This window comes from Myxine glutinosa, chromosome 9, assembly GCF_964187855.1.
Source record: "Myxine glutinosa chromosome 9, kmMyxGlut1.1, whole genome shotgun sequence".
In the NCBI taxonomy this organism is placed as follows: domain Eukaryota; kingdom Metazoa; phylum Chordata; class Myxini; order Myxiniformes; family Myxinidae; genus Myxine; species Myxine glutinosa.
The window spans coordinates 146,599,910-146,619,609 of record NC_136269.1 but is presented as its reverse complement, the minus strand read 5'-3'; the positions used below and the strand labels follow the sequence as shown (position 1 = coordinate 146,619,609).

At 45.2% G+C, this 19,700-nt stretch overlaps 2 protein-coding genes across 8 annotated transcripts in view; one reads left to right on the top strand and one right to left on the bottom strand.

The window, feature by feature from the left end:
* CEP76 (centrosomal protein 76) overlaps positions 1-13,302 on the top strand; it is a 100,320-nt gene extending 87,018 nt beyond the window's left edge. For 2 of the 4 annotated variants that reach the window (XM_068127957.2, XM_078785036.1), the window contains 3 exons: positions 8,101-8,318; positions 12,862-12,904; positions 13,004-13,302. In XM_068127957.2, the coding sequence (XP_067984058.2) occupies positions 8,101-8,318; positions 12,862-12,904; positions 13,004-13,051 (309 nt within the window). In that variant the 3' untranslated portion in view covers positions 13,052-13,302. Of the gene's footprint in view, positions 1-8,100; positions 8,319-12,861 lie in introns of all 4 variants that reach the window. The other 2 variants (XM_068127958.2, XM_068127956.2) reach the window with 1 other exon arrangement.
* Positions 13,303-13,378: 76 nt separating this feature from the next.
* LOC137434823 (C-Maf-inducing protein) overlaps positions 13,379-19,700 on the bottom strand; it is a 239,688-nt gene continuing 233,366 nt past the window's right edge. For all 4 annotated transcript variants that reach the window (XM_078785034.1, XM_068127950.2, XM_068127952.2 and 1 more), the window contains one exon: positions 13,379-14,745. In XM_078785034.1, the coding sequence (XP_078641160.1) occupies positions 14,692-14,745 (54 nt within the window). In that variant the 3' untranslated portion in view covers positions 13,379-14,691. The remainder of the gene's footprint in view (positions 14,746-19,700) is intronic.

The window sequence follows — 19,700 nt, the reverse complement described above, 5'->3', positions numbered from 1 at the left end:
TGGATAGTTAATTGGGGTGATGCAATACAAGTTATGTCAACCGCGATAAAACGGCAGTAAACGTTTGCTATTGATTTATAGGATTTTTACAATCTTTATTGCATTTCAATTGAGTTATATACTTGAACACTCGAACACAAATCGTCTTTTTACCACTAAAAAACCCTTCCGTGCAGCAATACTTTGAGAAATATTCATGCTCTGAGGGCAGAGTAACCATCACTGTGAGGATCTGCATTAATGCTGCCTCATGCCCTGAGGGCAGAGTAACCATCACTGAGGATCTGCATTAATGCTGCCTCATGCCCTGAGGGCAGAGTAACCATCACTGTGAGGATCTGCATTAATGCTGCCTCATGCCCTGAGGGCAGAGTAACCATCACTGAGGATCTGCATTAACGCTGCCTCATGCCCTGAGGGCAGAGTGACCATCACTGTGAGGATCTGCATTAACGCTGCCTTATGCCCTGAGGGCAGAGTAACCATCACTGTGAGGATCTGCATTAATGCTGCCACATGCCCTGAGGGCAGAGTAACCATCACTGTGAGGATCTGCATTAATGCTGCCTCATGCCCTGAGGGCAGAGTAACCATCACTGTGAGGATCTGCATTAATGCTTCCTCATGCCCTGAGGGCAGAGTAACCATCACTGTGAGGCTCTGCATTAACGCTGCCTCATGCCCTGAGGGCAGAGTAACCATCACTGTGAGGATCTGCATTAATGCTGCCTCATGCCCTGAGGGCAGAGTAACCATCACTGTGAGGCTCTGCATTAATGCTGCCTCATGCCCTGAGGGCAGAGTAACCATCACTGAGCCTCTGTATTAATGCTGCCTCATGCCCTGAGGGCAGACTAACCATCACTGTGAGGATCTGCATTAATGCTGCCTTATGGCAGAGTAACCATCACTGTGAGGATCTGCATTAATGCTGCCTCATGCTCTGAGGGCAGAGTAACCATCACTGTGAGGATCTGCATTAACGCTGCCTCATGCCCTGAGGGCAGAGTAACCATCACTGAGCATCTGTATTAATGCTGCCTCATGCCCTGAGGGCAGAGTAACCATCACTGAGGATCTGCATTAATGCTTCCTCATTCCCTGAGGGCAGAGTAACCATCACTGAGGATCTGCATTAACACTGCCTCATGCCCTGAGGGCAGAGTAACCATCACTGAGGATCTGCATTAATGCTGCCTCATGCCCTGAGGGCAGAAAACCGATTCGCATCGCTGTTTGAGATTCTTATTGTGATGAACATGGCGGCGGCAATCCGTTTATTCGGTGCATCCTTTTCTCAAAGATTGTTCCAAGATTGTAATTTTTTTCCGAGAGTAGTTGGCAGAATGCTTGTAATTGCGCACACGCAGGGATAAAGTTGCATGGTGACCAAAATGCATGTCATTTCAGCTCCGGACTGTTATATTTGACCCGTCGGCTTTGTATGGTTACCATCGTGACTGTTATGCGAGGTTCATGAACAAAACACACATGGATCGTGCTTGGAAACACAAGGCAACACATGAAAAGGTGTGTGTGTGTGTGTGTGTGTGTGTGTGTGTGTGTGTGTGTGTGTGTGTGTGTGTGTGTGTGTGTGTGTGTGTCCTGGCGTGTGTCCTGGCTTTAAGTCCAACACCTCAGCGTGGTAACCAGGTGAACGGCCTTGTATCAACATCTGCCTGCTAACGAGGCTATGGCATGATCATGCTCGGATTGCAATGAACCCAAGCAGAAGGTACCAGCTAATGCCACCTGAATGTTCCCTCGAGTGCTCACCTTCGGAAAACTTGCAGCACTCACAGGTGAAGAGGAAGTCTCCACAGAGAGGAAAGCAAAGCATGAAGAGGGCTGAGGGAACTATACATATCAAATTGAAACCCTTTGCAATATGTTAAGACTAAAACTAGATAAATCCACTCTTAATAACTTTTTTATTTTTTATTTTTCGAAAAAATGTGTAAAAGAAATTTTTGAGAATATATTTTGGGCTTGGGGTCCTCAAAATCCCAGGATACTTTTTAAGGATTAAATAATATGGTGTAAAAGATCTGCATTAGTTTGTTTTCTTTAACGTTTAAAGAAACATTTTTTCAATATACAGTAATTATATACGTACTCGAACACGAGAACACAATTTGCCTTTTTGGCACTTTCAAAATCCTTCTATTTAGCGGTAATTGGACAGAATTTTTAGCGATCATTTAGCGGCATTTTACGTCATCATGACCGAACAATTTTCTGCTCGTAGTCCCCACCCATGTCCTTGTTTCTCAAGACTGCGTCCCTGCGCGGGGTAATGTGTTCTATGAACTCTCTTGTTTATGTGTATGCATTCCATCATTTTCCTTGCACCACTGAATTCATCGCCAAGTCCTCTCGGACATCTTGCATAGCATTTGTGGAATCAGCATTTCTTGCATACGATTCACTCTTTCATTCTCTTGTCTCCCGCCTCTGGAACAAACTCCCTCACTCTCTTCAATCCCACTCCTCCCTCCAGGTCATTAAAACAGCTGTTCACCACCATCTCTTATCTTCCCCCATCCAAAACCTTGATCTTTTCTACCCCTGTCAATTCACCCCGATCCACTTTTTTTGAAATACCGTCTTCTTTCCTGGAAGTTCTAGCTGTGTCCGTGTTTTTTTTACCTTTCCCACCCCCCCCCCATCCCCCTTTCCACACCTCCAACCCCCAAGCCCTCTCCCTCCCACCGATCTCCCGATGCCCCTGCTCTCCATCTTGTCTCCCACTCCCTTTATCTTATGTTTTATGTGTCGGTTTGTCTTTTTGTGATCAATGTTGGCTCTTTCACGGGCCTCGATCTTGTATACAAAAACAAAAAAAAGTCACCTGTGTGAAAGAGGCCACGACTGCAGCGTGGAATTCTTCAATGGTCCTCCACCGGTTTGTCGACAATTGTCCGTGATCAAGCCCCCACAGAGTTGTCTGGAGTCATCAGGAGTGAGGGTTGTTGTAAAAAGTCAAATCCACAACATTGTCCTAATGGTGGGTTTAATTCAAATTCGATCTCTGGCAACACCTGTAAGATATAATCAAGCCTTGTATCAGGATTACATAATCATGGAGGAGTTAAGCAATTAGCAATCAATGCAAGCAAGCCTTGGACATCTAGATATACGCACCATTCGAGTATACACTGTCACTCAGATTAAATGTCACAGGAATGATTCGGAGCGATGTTCGTCCGAGTTCTTATAGACGCCTCTCAGTGGTTGGAGAGAGCATAACCTGGGTTCAACTTAGATACAATTTCATTACATTCTCCCCGCCGTTAAAACTACACTTCCGCTAAGGCAGGAATCACGCTAGCAGCATATAGCAGCAGAATAATAGCAGTGAGCAGCAGTTGTCCGTCCATGTCAGTCGGTCCAACCATAGCGGTCGGGGCGACGAATCTCCCTCCTGGCACGCGTCCGGAAACTACCGGGTACTATATCCCCAAGACCGGAGTCCCCTGCGTCAGAGTAGCCGCGTAAGTCAGGTAACGGCGGTGGCACCACAGGGCCTACAGGTTGGGGAGCGTATAGCGGTGAAGATGCTGGCAGATACTCCATAGGCGGATCAACGGGAGAGTCCATGGACTCGTAAACTGGTTCGTCAATGTCCCCGCATGGGGCCAGGTGGCGTACGGAGACTGTCGACTCACGTCCATCAGATATCAACACACGAGCGTGCTCAGGATTAGCTTGGAGTACCTGCACCTTATCCACTAGTGGGTCATACTTACTCATGCGAACTGCACGTTTGAGGAAAGCCGGTCCCGGCTCAGCAAGCCAACTCGGTAAAGGTCAGATACTACCCGAACTCCTCAGGTGATGAAACATCCGTTCGTGGGGAGTTTGATTGGTAGCCGTACACAATAAAGTCCTGATCGAGTTCAGTGCCACGGGTAGCGACCAAGCCCATTTCTTAAGACTCAGCGTAACGGCTCTCCATATAATACCATTGAAGCGTTCGACCTGCCCATTCGCCTGCGGCCTATACGGAGTAGTATAGCTAGAAGCGACATTATGCTGGAGTAGGAAGTTCCTCACTTCCTGGGACAGGAACACCGCACCTCGATCGGTATGCACATAGGCCGGATTTCCAAACATAGAAAACAAGTTCTGCAGGCACCGGATAACCGTGGCGGCCGTCATATCTACGCACGGGAAAGCAAAAGGGAATCTCGAGAACTCATCAACAATCGTGAGTAGATAACGAGAGTTACTCGAAGCCGGTGACGCCAGCAGTGGTCCTTTGAAATCCATCGCCAATCTCTCCCACGGCCTTGTAGCTCGGACCAGCGTACCCATAGGAGGGTTGTAGAAACGCGGTTTGAGTTCAGCACATACAGAACAAGTGCGACAGAGCTGACAAATATCCTCAACAGAGTAGGGCAAGTTACGACTGCGCAAAAAATGAGCGAAACGCGTCACCCCAGGATGGCACAAGGTGTCGTGCAGCGCGCGCAGGTCCTCAAAAGAGGTGAGGCTCGCACACATCGCCGGCCGCGATAAAGCGTCGGCAACCAGGTTATCCCACCCAGGGCGATATTTGATTGTGTAGCAGAAATCGGCGAGCTCGATCCGCCAGCGAGTGATTTTCTCATTCTTAATGCATTGAGCATGCTGGGTGTTGTACATAAAAGCAACTCTCTGTTGGTCCGTGATAATTTGGAAGCATCGTCCGAGCAAATAAGGACGCCAACGCCTGATCGACTCGACGATGGCATACGCCTCCTTTTCGACAGACGAATGTCTCCGCTCAGCGGAGGAGAGAGTCCATGAAAAGAAGGCCACAGGGTGCCCCCCTTGAGAGAGAGTTGCAGCTATCGCATGATCCGACGCATCGCTTTCCAAAACAAAGGATTTATTTTCGTCAATCGTCGCCACAGCGGCGCCAGCGATGTCGGACTTAAGGCTATGAAAAGCGGCCTTGGCAGCAAGGTTCATGGGGAACGCTTTGCAATCCACAAGTGGGCGGAGCTTCACGGAGAAATTTTTAACCCCCTTGGAATAATGAGCAAACAGCCCGAGAGCACGCTTCAACGAAACACGATCGCAGGGTGGGGCCCTGTCGAGCAAGGGTCGCAGACGCTCCTTATCCGGAGCGACAGAGCCGTGGGTCACGGTGTACCCCAGGAGATCTATCGTGCGAGCAGAGTAGCGACATTTAGCCTCATTCATAGTCGAGCGATACCTCTGCGCGACCTCGAGGAAGCGCTTCAGATTAGCATCATGATGTTCCTGGTCATACCCGCAAACCGTGAGATTATCCAGATAAACGAAGACATCGGTCAAGTTCTCCTTAGCGATGAGGTCGTCCATAGCCCTCTGAAAACACGCGACCCCGTTCGTGACCCCGAAAGGTAGCTGGGTGAACTGGTATAACCTCTGACCTGATTCAAACGCAGTATAGATGCGATCTGCCACGGAGATGGGGATCTGATGATACGCACTACGTAGATCGAGAGTGCTATAGACCGAATACTGTGCCACCTGTTGAACCAGGGAGTCCATTCCTGGGAGTGGGTAGGCGTCCAGCTGGGTAAACCGATTAATCGTTTGCGAATAATCGATTACCATGCGTTTGCGATGCGATTCGCTTCGTACCACCAGAACTTGGGCCCGCCATGGCGACCGACTAGGTTCTATGATACCTTCCTTTAGTAGCTGCGCCGTTTCTTCCGCAATGAATTGCGCGTCAACTCGTGAGTAGCGTCGCAATTTAACCGCGACAGGTGTACAATCCGTGGTCATGTTGGGGAACAGCAACAGTGGCTCAATTTCCATCCCTGTTAGTGCACACACAGGAAGAGTATCAGTACCACCAAATTCCATTTCCAACCGTCCATGTCGCTTGAGAAAATCATGTCCTAGCAAAACGTCTGCACATAATGCTGGTAAGACCATTAAATGCACATCCGGAAACATTCGACCCTTAATCACAAGCTTCAGTCGACATTCCCCTTTTGTGCTGAGCCATAGCCCCTGAGAAGCCATAAAGATTCTGCATCTTGTCCCAAGAATCGGCCATCCGTGTTTCTGCACAAGCCGAAGATCCACATAACAATCCGTTGATCCCGTGTCGATTAAAGCATTTGCAAAAATTCCTTCAATCATGAGTGGGATTATAGCTCGAGACAGGCCAGGTGGCCCTGTAGTTATCGAGTCGTTGAGGGGAGGCGCTCGAGCCTTGCGGGTGGATCCAACGCCAGCTAATGTCTTTCGTGCCATTGAAGTCACTTGTAGGCCAGTCGTGCCGCCTCCAGAGGGCGCTCGAGCCATGCGCGAAGTTCCCAGCTTTCGTGCAGTTAAAGTAGCTTGTAGGTCGATCGTGCCACCTCTGGAGGTCGATCGTGCCGCCTCTGGAGGGCGCTCGCGCCACGCGCGGAGTTTCGAAGCCAGCATTCACCGATTGGGTGGCCGATCCCGGAAGTTGGCAGGGTGTCGGAAGAATGCCTGTCAAAGACGGTCGTGCCACGTACTGAAGTGATTGCGACACTTGTTTAGTCGGCGCGGCGAGTCTCATCAAGGTCGAGCTCTCAGCTCGGGGCCCACGGAGAGGGGCGATCCCCATCAAAGTCGGGCGAGGTGCTCCGTGTGCCGTTTGTACCGCGGGCTCGGAGATAAGCACATTCATCGTCGAGCGAGCTCGCTTGCCTCGCGTGCAAAATGTCCCGTCTTTGTGCACAAATGACACTTCGCGTCCTTAGCTGGGCAAACTGACCTGGGATGAATCCGATTCCCGCAGAAATAGCACGTAGTGTTACTTCCTGACTTGGGTGCTGCTGCAGCAGCCACAGTCAAGCCCGGATCGGGATCCTCGAGAGTATCCATGGTCCCCGATTCCGGCGGAGGTGCCGTGGCGGTAGCTCTCTCCGGTCGGGTCTGTCGAGATATCCCCGCAGTGACGTATGGGTGTTCATACGCGTCAGATTGTTCCCGTGCTTTGGTGTACACGTGAGATAACCGAAGTGTTTCGGCTAGTGTCAAGTCGGATGCTTCAAGTAGTCTTTGTCTGACGACCGGCGACCTTAGACCTGAGCCGAAAGCATCGTGGACAAGGTCATCGCAGACTTGTTCATGGGTGCGTACCACAGGGGTACTTTCCTTCAGTAGGCGTCGGAGGTCTTGAGCAAATTGATCTAAGGTCTCCATGGGCTGTTGTCGACGAGACACAAGCAAATGTCTGGAATAGACCACGCTTCGTTTTTTTATGTAGATACGCTTCAGCTCAGCCACAGCATCATCGAACGTCTCACATTGTTCGATGGTCATGTACACTACATGGTGCACCTTAGATTGCAGCACAGCGAGCTTTGTTTCATTGGTGACGGCCTCCTGGGCATTGAACTGATTATTCAAGATCTTCAGCCAATGTGTCAGTTCGGCGGCCGCGTCCGTCGTCTGGGGATCTGCTCCGAAGACAGGCACTTGGATCATCTTATGAGCCATGTCGTACTCGTTCGGGTCTCGTACTTGTTCGGGTCGAAGAGACGAATTTGAATTAAGTGTTGTAAAAAGTCAAATCCACAACATTGTCCTAATGGTAGGTTTAATTCAAATTCGATCTCTGGCAACACCTGTAAGATATAATCAAGCCTTGTATCAGGATTACATAATCATGGAGGAGTTAAGCAATTAGCAATCAATGGAAGCACGCCTTGGACATCTAGATATACGCACCATTCGAGTATACACTGTCACTCAGATTAAATGTCACAGGAATGATTCGGAGCGATGTTCGTCCGAGTTCTTATAGACGCTTCTCAGTGGTTGGAGAGAGCATAACCTGGGTTCAACTTAGATACAATTTCATTACAAGGGTGTGAGAAATTTAGCGGGGGTAACGTGACTTTCAGGCCACCCTGTACACCATCGTCCCTTCATACTTTTAGTTAATGACTTCTGTTAACCATTGGTGTTACAAATCTGAGCCAGAATATTGACATTGTTTGTTGGTTGTATGTTTGTGCCCTCCTCTTTATTTTTTACTCTCCTGCATCAGTTTCAAATCTGGACGACCTCTTCCCCGTTTTCGCCTCCGATTACCCACTGTATACCATTTCCCTCTTTTCTTCCTTGTTATTCTAGACACTATCTCTCAGCACCGTTTGGGATGACCAGTTGTGCTACCTGCTGTCTCCGGCATTGGCTGCGTACGAGTTGGAGCGTGCCACCGGACTTGTACCTGGGAAAGCGGAGTTTGAAGATGCGGTGCGACGCATAGTACCCGATGGGCATACTTTCAAGGCTTTTCCTATTCACTTCAACCATCGGCTGGCACATCGTGCCCTCAAAACTGCGTTAAGGTATGCAATCCCAGCACCCACTTGTTCTCTTCCCCATTTGATTCTGTTTGTGTTGGTGTCAAATTAAACATTTAAAGCACCCTCATGGTGTGGTGCAACACACTGTTTAATGTGTGTACAGTCTTTTGGAGTAGTTGTTAAGCTAGTGGATGTAAAAGGTCTCATGGTAGGTTTCACAAGGTTATTTGAGCTGTTACATTATGGACATTTCGACCCTGTAAAAAGATTGATTGAGCAACATTCTTGCTTACTTGTTATGGGGCAAACACTGCTCAATGGGTGCCACAGTGCTTGTGCGTTCGGATTGAAAATAAAAGATCTTACACATCAACCGATTTTTATATCCAGACTTGCCAGACTTTTGCTCTTTGCTTCGAAAATTGTCGGCAAATTGAGGTTTTATTTAACTTTCTCTTGCTGATGGTGTAAAGTATCACCTGTGGCTGTGTGGAGTGCTTTCACACATGCGCAGGCCAAAGAGCTAAGGTATTGACAGTGGAGCAAAGTGAAAGTCACATACGGACTGGACAGACAGTCACAGACAAGCAAACAAACACTCAGTCTGGAAGTATGAACAAACATGTCGACTTAACAAGCTGAATATTAACATCCAATGAACTATTGTCTTTTACTGTTAAACATTATCTTTCACGATTAATCGATTATTTTCATTATCTCACTGCACAAGGAACTTTAATCAAGGACATTTGACCAATCTTTCCTGCACGACATCAAACCATGTTAAAACAATCTACTAAGTAGGAGGAGTGGGCAGGGACAGGGTTTTGCCAGGCTTGCCCGCACGTACCTTGCCCCTGATTCCCGCCCACACCTTCCTCACCTCCCTCCCCTTGACCCCCGCTCATACCACCCATGCCTGCATGGCTCGCGCCCTCATATTCCTGTACCTGCCTGCACCCGCACAGCCTGCACCCTACATGCAGAGGAGCTTGTCAAGCAGGACGGAGTACCTGACGATATCAACTGCCCTAGATATATCCAGAAAAACAACCTTTATGTGTATCCATGTTTTTAGAGAAACAGCAGCATTCCAACATTCAGTGACTGGGACACAATCCAAACTGGTGATCACGATTTGGCCGTTAAGGTTAGGCCATGGCTTCACGAGCCCAAAATACCTTATCGCTGGATTCAATCACAAGGAATGGCAGAACAATAAGCCATTGCAATTGTAACTGAAAATGTACTTCATGTGAAGTCAAATGTTTACCTTGGACTCATGTGCAGAAAGATACACAGAACTGGCTCATTTATTAAAACTAGAAAGGCTTTTGTAGAGTGAATAGCCTCACCTCGCGCATTCATTTTGAATAAAAAGACCAAAGTTAACCGAACACGCTACTATTATGACCCATATACCAGTATCATCCATGCACGCTATTATGTCATGTAGTTTCTTGGCATGGGTTATGAACGTCATCAATTTAATTCTTCACTCACATCGTGTCCTAGATCAGATATGGCTAATTCCATATTTGTGTAGAGTCCAACAGTGAATTATGAAGTGACTGAAATTTGCATGATTTTCCTAATATCCCATATAATCTCACGAGTTTCATATCATTAATCTGGTAGAGCAGCAATTGGGTGTTCCAATGTGTAAATGGAAAAGCATTATTAATAATAAGATTTTACCATAATCTTAAAAGAAGTGTTGGTGTCCCCGTATTTTTCTTCATTTTCTTTGTGACTTGCGGTATAAATATATTAGTTTGAAATGCAACTTCACTGCTGTTCTTGAATTAATGTATTTTTCATTGCGAATAAAAACATCAATAACCAACAACAATTTTTGTATAGTTGTATAGTATCATGTGTTAATGTGTTTATCATTTTGTGTGCCGTTGGTTTAACAATCATGACTCACAACGTAAATCTTGGTGTCCCCCAGTTTTCCGTATGAAACTGTCATTTCTATGAAGTGTAAATTCAAAATAAGTAGCCATGAGGGGGAAATGATAAATATATTCATGAGATGGATCATTCCACAAAATGATGAAGCATTTGGATAACATCGCGGCATGTTGAAGAATAAATTACGAACACTCGTGAAGAGGTTGGAAATCGTGTTCCCTGACATTTTTTACCTTGTGAATTTTCCCATATAAAACTATCACATCAGATAAGCTCTGAGTTTCATGAAACTACCACTTGGAGAATTCCCGGATGTTGTTGTTTTCGAACGGTGCAGACGACGGGGCTAAACTGGAAGCACGCGTGGGTAGCGAAATTTTCCTTCGTGTAGACCCCTTATACGTAGTGCAAGTGGGAATACCAATTTACACTGTGGTGGGCACTGTGGCTGTAACCATCGCACACTACTCAGCCCAGGTTTTGGAAAGCCGAGCAAACCTACGTTAATGATGACATGGCAGACTGAAATTTGAGTTTAAGTTCTCGATTTGATTAATTATTTGCCGAATTTTCATCGATATTGATAGATTCTCAACGTGTACCCTGCACAGCAAAAACCAGAGGGAAGCGAAGATTGTCAAGTCCCGTGTTTACGCTGTGAGTGTCTTGATAATCCAGAAGCCGGCCTTTGCGGCTCGATTACAAATTGAAATAGATTCTTGAAAGACCAAACATAGCAGATAATATTGCAGGAAGACCGCACTGTGGTCACAATGTGCGACATCCGGTAACGAGCCATTTGGGAAACAGGACGATTGGGATACGCACATTTAAATCGCTCTTAAAAGATGAACAGCACCACGATTGGGAAACACGATTGATATAAAAAAGATTAATTAAAAGAGATTAACTCGAGCGAGCTATTAAAAGATTAACTCGACACCTTTCATCCATGACAACCTCTGACACGGTTATGTCAGAATGAGCTGATTCATCACATGGTCACAGATTTTTGACCTCAATATAAACTTTATTAGTCCCCTACCGGTGTATACCGGAGGGGACTATAGATTTGCACGCCGTCAGTCTGTCCGTCCGTCACGCAAAGAACAGTTTTCCGGACTTTTTTCTAAACTCTTAATGCTAATGATTTCAAACTTGGCACATGGTTTCCTCATGATAAGGTACAGATCAAGTTCGAACTTCACGACGTTTCAATCATTTTTGACAAAGTTATGGCACTTTGAACTTTGGGAATTCTGATAATTCTGATGATCCTTAACTCAGTGCCATTTTAAGTTTTAATTTTCACCGTAGGGGGGACTTGGTCTGTAGAATATTTTAATGGTAATTATGACGTCACAGGCCACGTGGTTTGGCCACCATATTGTTTTTCGTGAAAACACGAAAACCCCTTATTCTCTGCAACGGCTGAACAGATCGAGGCCAAACTTTGCAGGCAGAATCGCATACCCATGACATGCATCACATGGTTTCAGAGTTAAGACGTTTTTAAGCATGAACTTTTAAACCCGAGCTCCTCTTTCATTTTTGATCCAATCGAGGGGAAACTTCACAGATCTGTTCAGCATGACAGTCTACTAAAATGTCCTTTTGGGATTTGCGATAAGGCACGTGGTTTGGGAGATATCGTTAATTAAACGAAAAAAAAAAAAATTTTTTAAATGGATATCTCTTGAATCACTAGTACCTCAGACCGTGAGTTGGTAATTATATAATTCACACAGTGCAATACGTGCAGGCTACTCCACGGAGCGACCTTGCGGGCTTATCAACGAGGCGAGGCGTGACACACGTGTCTCAGCATACCTCAGATCAAGTTTGAAAACCAGCATCAACCGTGCATAAATTTGCATATTCGATCATTTTTGACAAAGTTATGGCACTTTGAACTTTGGTAGGGGACATGTATTGCAGCGCAATACTCAGAATGCTTGTTCCTTATAACTTTTATTTGACATAGATTTTTTGAGGTTCCTCATCGTAACACTCGACCCGAACAAAGCCAATGGAAATCTGACACAACAACCCTGGGCAGTGTATAATCAGCAGAGGCCTACAGGCCTGATGTCTGGCCCATAAGAAAACCAAGATGGCGGCCATAGTATTATGTTTCCATGCCATGGTGGGAGTAGTCGAGCGACAAATGTGGGTGGGGTCCCGCAGCTGTGCGACCAATGGGTGCACAACTGCACATCTCAAAAATCGACCCCCAACAAGAAACACAACAACAACAATAATGTGGAGCTCTTGTAGACCTGCGATTTGTCACAGGTAAATAAATGAAACATCCTTTAATTGGACCATTAAGTTAATGTGGTGCTGCTAATAATTTGTCACATGGATCAAAGCAAGTAATGTTGTCAATGTCCAATCAGGCGTTTTCCGATTGTTTTCATTTGCAGTGTTTCACCTATCCTGCTTGTTGGGAGTCTTCTTCTTCCTTGAATTGCTTTGATTTCCGATCTTTGCTCATGTGACACCTTTTACTCTTCTTCTAAAGCTTACAAAATCATCTTGAATGAACCTACACCTTTTACTGATCTGACCCTCACACTCACTCCCAAATATACCGTATGACGTCATGAATTCAATTTTATGTGTTAACATCTACCCTGTACTCTTTTGTTTCCTTCTACTCATTCAGCTACCCAGTGTGCAACGAGGTTGTGGCTTGTCGTGGAGACGAGGTTCGCATTGCAGTCAGAGTGCGGGTGTTTGCATACCCAGAATGCACCTGTGCAGTGTGGGTGATGTTTGCATGCACTTACAGCTCTGTACTCTAATAGGTGACGTCACCTCAAGCTCCCTCCAGTCTCCATTCACCTTATGTTTGATCTGAAGATGAAAACAAACCCGAACTCCCGCTCGAGCTTCGCTCCTCCTGGGGTTTTCCTGGAACGTACGATTTATCCCGAACCCAGATGGACTTGTTCACAACAATGGCAGACATTTTGAATCCTGGCAGTTTTGGTTCCAAGGTGCTCACCTTCTCCGATGTTGAAGATTTTTTAAAATACACCTGGAATATTAGTAGATTTTACTCTCAATAAAATGATGTTATTTATTATTACTTCAGTGGAATGAACACGTGGCCTGTTCATGTTTCTTCAACTGACTTGTTAAATTTAACCGTAGAAAGGAAGAGGGTTTGGGAAAACATGTGAACTTTCATCTTGTCTTTATTACCATGAAATACGGATTAGTGGATGGATGGAAGTGTCACGAACAGGAAACTTGTTTTTTTACTCTCAGACCATACGTGGCAGCATCAAAGAAGCATTTCTGTCGATGACTGCACCGGATATTGGATGAAACTACATTTCAAATGTTTCATATTTACACAGGTACCACCTTTATCGGTTCTTTCCATCACTATGTAAATGGCATCAGCATATAGTGAGTGGTGTGGAGGTGCCAGGGTTTACTAATGAGTTTACAACAAAATTCTATATATTTATATATATATGGCAGTGCCCGGGTTTTATGGAGTTTCCTTCTGACATTGTGAACCATCTCCGTCCACACTTCCTCTTGCTGTCTTCACACCATGGAAAATGAATGAGCGTTGGGCGTGCTTCGTTCAGTGAGAATGTAAGAATGTTTCTGTTTGTCTTTCAAAAGCTGCCAAAACCTTCTCTCACTCTGTGCTGCAGAAAAGCTTGTGTTGCACTTATCAGGTTACCTTGTCAGTTACGGACTGCAGGCCTGAACCGAACGGCTGCTAACCCGGTCGCTTTGCAGCTCTGGTTGCTCAGGCCGTACATAGGCTGGAAGTTTGGCAAACGTGAACCTTGTCGTGATACCCTGTGGTAACCAGGGCGGCTGTATGTATGTAAGCTGCAAATCCCTTTTGAGTATTTTTCTTGGCTTTTTGTTCCATCTCTGTGTCATTACCAGATAAGAGGTGCAAATATTACATCTTTCCAAAGTATCATGATGAAGATGATTCAGCATCGAGAGGAGGTGTTTGTGGTGAAAACTAAGATGACGAAGCCGACCATGCAGGGCTGTCTGGAGGTATTCCACACAAAGAGTTAGTGTCCTGGAGAAATCCATCCAAGGTGGACAAAAATGTGGTAGTGGTAGTGGTGACGTTGTTTGAATGGTGTTCCACAGAAAAGAACGAATGTTCAGTCCACCAGCTTGAGGTTGGTGTGAACAACTGGGAACTGCACATGAACTCTGAGTTAGTCAAACAGGTAGTATTGGGTAAGTGGGTTGGAGTGGGTTGAGCTTCCCCCAGATTTGACTGCTTTGGCACTTTATGCTGCAAGCCACATTCACGTCCTCAAGGCAGTGTGATTTGTTTGTTAGGGAGGAGGTGGGTACATTCTACCCCATGCCATCTCGATGTTCTTCATCCGTACTATCAGTTCTCCTTTTCCCACTGCTTTTCTTCCTGTTCTCCCATTCATCTCTCCTCTGTAGGTTCTGAAGAGTAGGAATGGTACAAATAGATGGTCGCCGTGACACCTCACCAGGCCTCTGTGTACCGAACATCAACTTCTTTCAGGTTCGGCAGCTTGGTCTGTGGGCGACAAGGAAGGATAAATATTCATCGCTTCACAATATTATCTCAGGCATATAGAAACAGACCCCAATCATTCCCATATTCTAAAACCAATCAAGAATCCTAATGATCCTTCCTCTTATCATCCTGTATCATTCATTACCTGTACTTGTGTTGTATAACCAAAGTACTTCAGGGCCTCATTCTCTCGTATTCCTCGAGCTCACCACTAACATAGGTTCACAGTCCTCTCCACTCCAAGTACTTATCTCACAACTTTAATTCAGCTTATTTTGGATGGATTTAATCACCCTGGGGTGCTGGATACCAAGCAACCATGGTATTGCAGCAACGAACTTCTGAGGCCTGGCCCTCACCAATCAGTGAATTTTTGGACCAAGATTTCTACCAATGGAACGTCCTCTCATATCCTAGGTCCTTCCCATTGGAAGTAAGCCAATATCACTATATTACATAAACGAGGTGAAAAACAGAGTGCAGGGGTGAAACTATCAAAATCTACCATTCGCAGCCGACTTTGACAACATAATTACAGAATTATCAGAAGGTGTCAGGGGCGCACTGCACCTGAACTCTGAGGGGTAGCCTGACAGGTATGACGAAAATCGAGAGAACCTTGACTTTTCAACATGGTCATTTTGACGATATCTATCAATGTAGTCAATAAATATCCTAGGTCATTTCTATCCATGAAATAGATCTATCCTCAAATTTAAATTTTTCTTTGCCGACCACCACATCTAACTACACCAAATATTAAGCGCGATAGAGGGGAAAATGTGTTTTATGCAAATGATGTCACCGTCACCTTGACCTTTAACATGTATAGTCAAATCACATTGAGAGCCTCCTTTTTCCTCTGGAATCCTCTGGTAAAGTTTGACGAAGATAGCTGAAAGTGTTCGCGAGTTATCGCACTCACAGCCAAACAAACAAGAAATATGTCGTGCATAGCACGATACTTGCGAAATCCCTAAAATAAGTTGTTGGCCTATGATAACCTCAAAAATAATTGGTGCTTGAATTCAGTGACCAGATATGCAAATCCTCTTAAAATTTCAAGTTAATCGAATGAAAATTGAGGATTTTAGAAATTTGGTCTCTGTAGACCTTTGGCCTATGTTGGGAGTTGACCATTTTACCCCAAAAACAATAGGCTTCTTGCGTATGAACAACTCTACCATTTGATGAAGTTTTGTGAAGATCGGTTGAAAATTGTGACCTGCAGGCGACTGACATACAGACAGACAGACAGAATAACGTACAAGACCAACCAATATAATTGAAAATCTTCGATTTTCACAAGTAACGAGACAGACTGATATCATCATAAAAGTCTACACCGCAAGATGCAAACCTCTCATTAGCACCAACAATAAATTAAAAAAAGCCAGATTAGAATTTGTTGAGAAGTTCAGAGGTGAGCCAGTGAGTTCTGGAACAAAGTTTTATGGATTGATGAGACCAAGATACACCTTTATCGAAGTGAACGAAAGGTAAAAGTGTGGAGAAAGGAAGGAACTGCATTTGATCCAAAGCATACTACCTCATATGTGAAGCATGGTGGAGGTAGTGTCATGGCTTGGGTTTGTATGTCTGCCTCTGGAACTGGCTCACTCATCGTTATTGATCACGTAACTAATGATAGCAGCAGCAGAGTGAATTCAGAAGTGTCCAAAAACATTTTGTCTGCCTACGTTCAAGAAAACGTCTCCACACTCATTGGGCGGCGCTTCAACATACAGCAAGACAATGACCCAAAACACACTGCCAACGCAACCAAGGAGTTCATCAGGGAGAAAAAGGTGGAAGGTTTTAGACTGGACACGTCAATCTCCTGACAAATCCAATGGAGCATGAATTTCACTGACTCAAGAGGAGACTAAAGTCAGAAACCCCCAAGACAAACAACAACTGAAAATGGCTGCAGTGAAAACTTGGTAAATCATCTCAAAGGAAAATACCAAGAGTTTGTTGATGTTGATGGGACACAGACTCGATGTAGTTTTTACATGCAAGGGGGTTTGCAACAAATACTAACTATTATACAACTTTAACTTAATTTTAGTTAATCTTTTACAATACTTATACTTACCTAAAATGGGGGGCCTGAACATAAAAAAATATATTGTACCACAATGGTAAAACATATATATATATATATATATATATATATATATATATATATATATATATATATATATATATATATATATTGTGGATTTGTAATTGTTGTAAAGATCACCCTTTGTAAATGTCATGATCGTTGTAAATACCTCCATAATTGTAAAGGTCAAAGGTCGTCCCCTTAATGAATTCATCGCATACACCTAGCCAATCTTAAGCCCTTCTAAGTAGTTATCTCTTTATTCTATGTGAGTTTAAGGCTCTGTTGGCCATTAATTGACACTCCATTGCACCGAATCAAATAAGAATAGCTCCCCTTCAATAATTACATTTCCCAGCCCAAACTCCCTCTCTGGGTAAAGCAGCTTCACAAGCGTGGGGTGCGCGCCCTCTCATTTCGCTGCAAATAGTGAATACGTGCTCCGTGCTCTGTTTGAACGGGAGGGGCGGGGTCGCCGGGAAGAGGCAAGCCCAGGGCGCGCCACGAGGGGCAGGGCTGTTCAGCCCCATGCCCAAATAAGGGAACAAGCCCGTAGCTCGCCACGAGGGGCGCGCCGTTCGGCGCCATGTCCAAATAAGGAGGCAAGCCCGTGGATTGCCATATAAGGTCACAGAGCATGGGGGGAGGGCGGTACCGAAACCGACGAGGGCGTGTCACACCCGCGCTTGAGGATGAGATATATCCGTGCGAAGATCGCGCAAGAGAGAGATGAGTGAGGGAGCCCCACGAGCAGTTCTGTGAAGGGAGTTGCTTGAAGGTTCATGAGAGTTGAACAAAGTAGGTACAAGGTCGGTGAGAAGGCACGAACGAGAGGCGTGTTCTAGCAAGACTGAGAGAGAGAGAGACGTGAGGGGGTGCCTGTATTGCGGCAATAGGCCGATACCCTCTAGGCCCTATCGCCGGTCGGTGAGACGCGAGGCTGTATTTGCCGGGTTTTCGCCTCGACCCCAAAGCGTGGATCGGAGCGCGCGCTTGGAGCCGGACCTCGACGCCTACCATCTGCCTGGACCCTCCTCTGCCGTCCCAAACCATCCCTGCCTTTCCATCCTTTTGTGTACGTGAGTTTGTTCTGTGTGTCTTGTCCCTGGGTATTAATTAAGCTTGTATAAGTTAATATTTGCACTGTCACCTGCTTTTTCCATTTTCCCTGTATATAACCTTGACTGCTCCTTTTGCTTAGTGTGTGTAAATAATAAATCCTGTTACTCTTCTGTACGTCTTCTTCTTCTTCCTCTTTACATTCGGTCGCTTTAGAGGTTTCCAAATTGAATACCTGTGGCGCGATTTCGGCCAACGTCCAGGAATCGGGTTAGTCGGGGTAACTGTTCGGCCGCGGTGCCATCCGCTCGGCAAAACAACATCTTATCCGCGGTCCGTAACAATATATATATACATATATATATATATATACATATATATATATATATAAATACCAAGAAATAAAATCTGACCTGTACTCTTGCCTTATATTCATCTTTTGATCTCAAATCCAAATTTATTGAGTGCATAGTAATAATAACAAATTTGACTTCACTGTTCTAATACTTATGGAGGGCACTGTACAGTCACGTGAAAAAGTAAGTACACCCCATGTAAAGTTTTGACTTTTTCAACATATTTCAACATACAGCTATTTGATCTTCATTTCAACAATATTGAGAGATAAAGGTGATATAATATAACAAATATCATGAAACATTTACATTTTGTAGTCCATTGTATAATTTAAATAAACATAAATGCAAATTTCGCATGTGGAAAAAGTAAGTACACCCTTGGCTCTAATAGGTGGTTTTGCCCCCTTTGGCAGAAACAACCTCAAGTAGGCGTTTCTTATAACTGTCTACCAGTCTCTGACATCGACTGGGAGAATTTTTTGCCCACTCCTCCATGCAGAATTCTTTCAGCTGTGCGATGTTTGAGGGGTTTCTTGCATGCACAGCTCGTTTCAAATCCCCCCACAACATCTCGATGGGATTTAGATCCGGGCTTTGACTTGGCCATTCCAGAACCCTCCATTTCTTTCTTTTCAGCCATTCCTTGGTGGATTTACTGGTATGTTTAGGGTCATTGTCATGTTGCAAGGTCCACCTTCGGTTGAGCTTCAACTTTCCGACAGATGGCCTCACATGATCCTCAAACACCCTCTGGTACAATGAAGAATTCATAGTGGATTCTATGATTGTGAGCTGCCCAGGCCCTGATGCAGCGAAGCTGCCCCAAACCATATTATTTCCACCACCATGCTTTTCATTTGGTATCAGATTCTTGTGGTCAAATGCTGTCTTTGGTTTTCGCCAAACATGTCTTCTGGTACTGTGGCCAAATAGCTCTACCTTTGACTCATCTGTCCAGAGCACATTGTTCCAGAAGTGCTGGTCTTTGCCTAGGTGTTCATTGGCAAACTTTAGTCTTGCCCTGATGTTCTTTCTGAACAGCAAAGGTTTTCTCCTGGCACACCTCCCATGTAGATCAAATTTTTGCAGCCTCTTTCTAATGGGACTCGTGCACTTTGACATCAACAGTGGCAAGAGCTATCTGTAGGTCCCGTGATGACATTCTGGGGTTATTAGAGACTTCTTTCAGCATCTTGCGGTCTTATCTCGGGCTGAACTTGCTGGGGCGGCCTGGCCTGAACAAGTTGGCAGTTGTATGGAATCTTCTCCACTTGTAGATGATCTTCCGGACAGTCGAATGATTGAATTCAAATTGTTTGGAGAGCTTTTTAAATCCCTTCCCAGACTCGTAGGCATCTATAACCTTCTTTCTGAAGGCCTCAGAGAGCTCTTTTGATCTAGGCATGGTGATGCCGCACACTTCAACA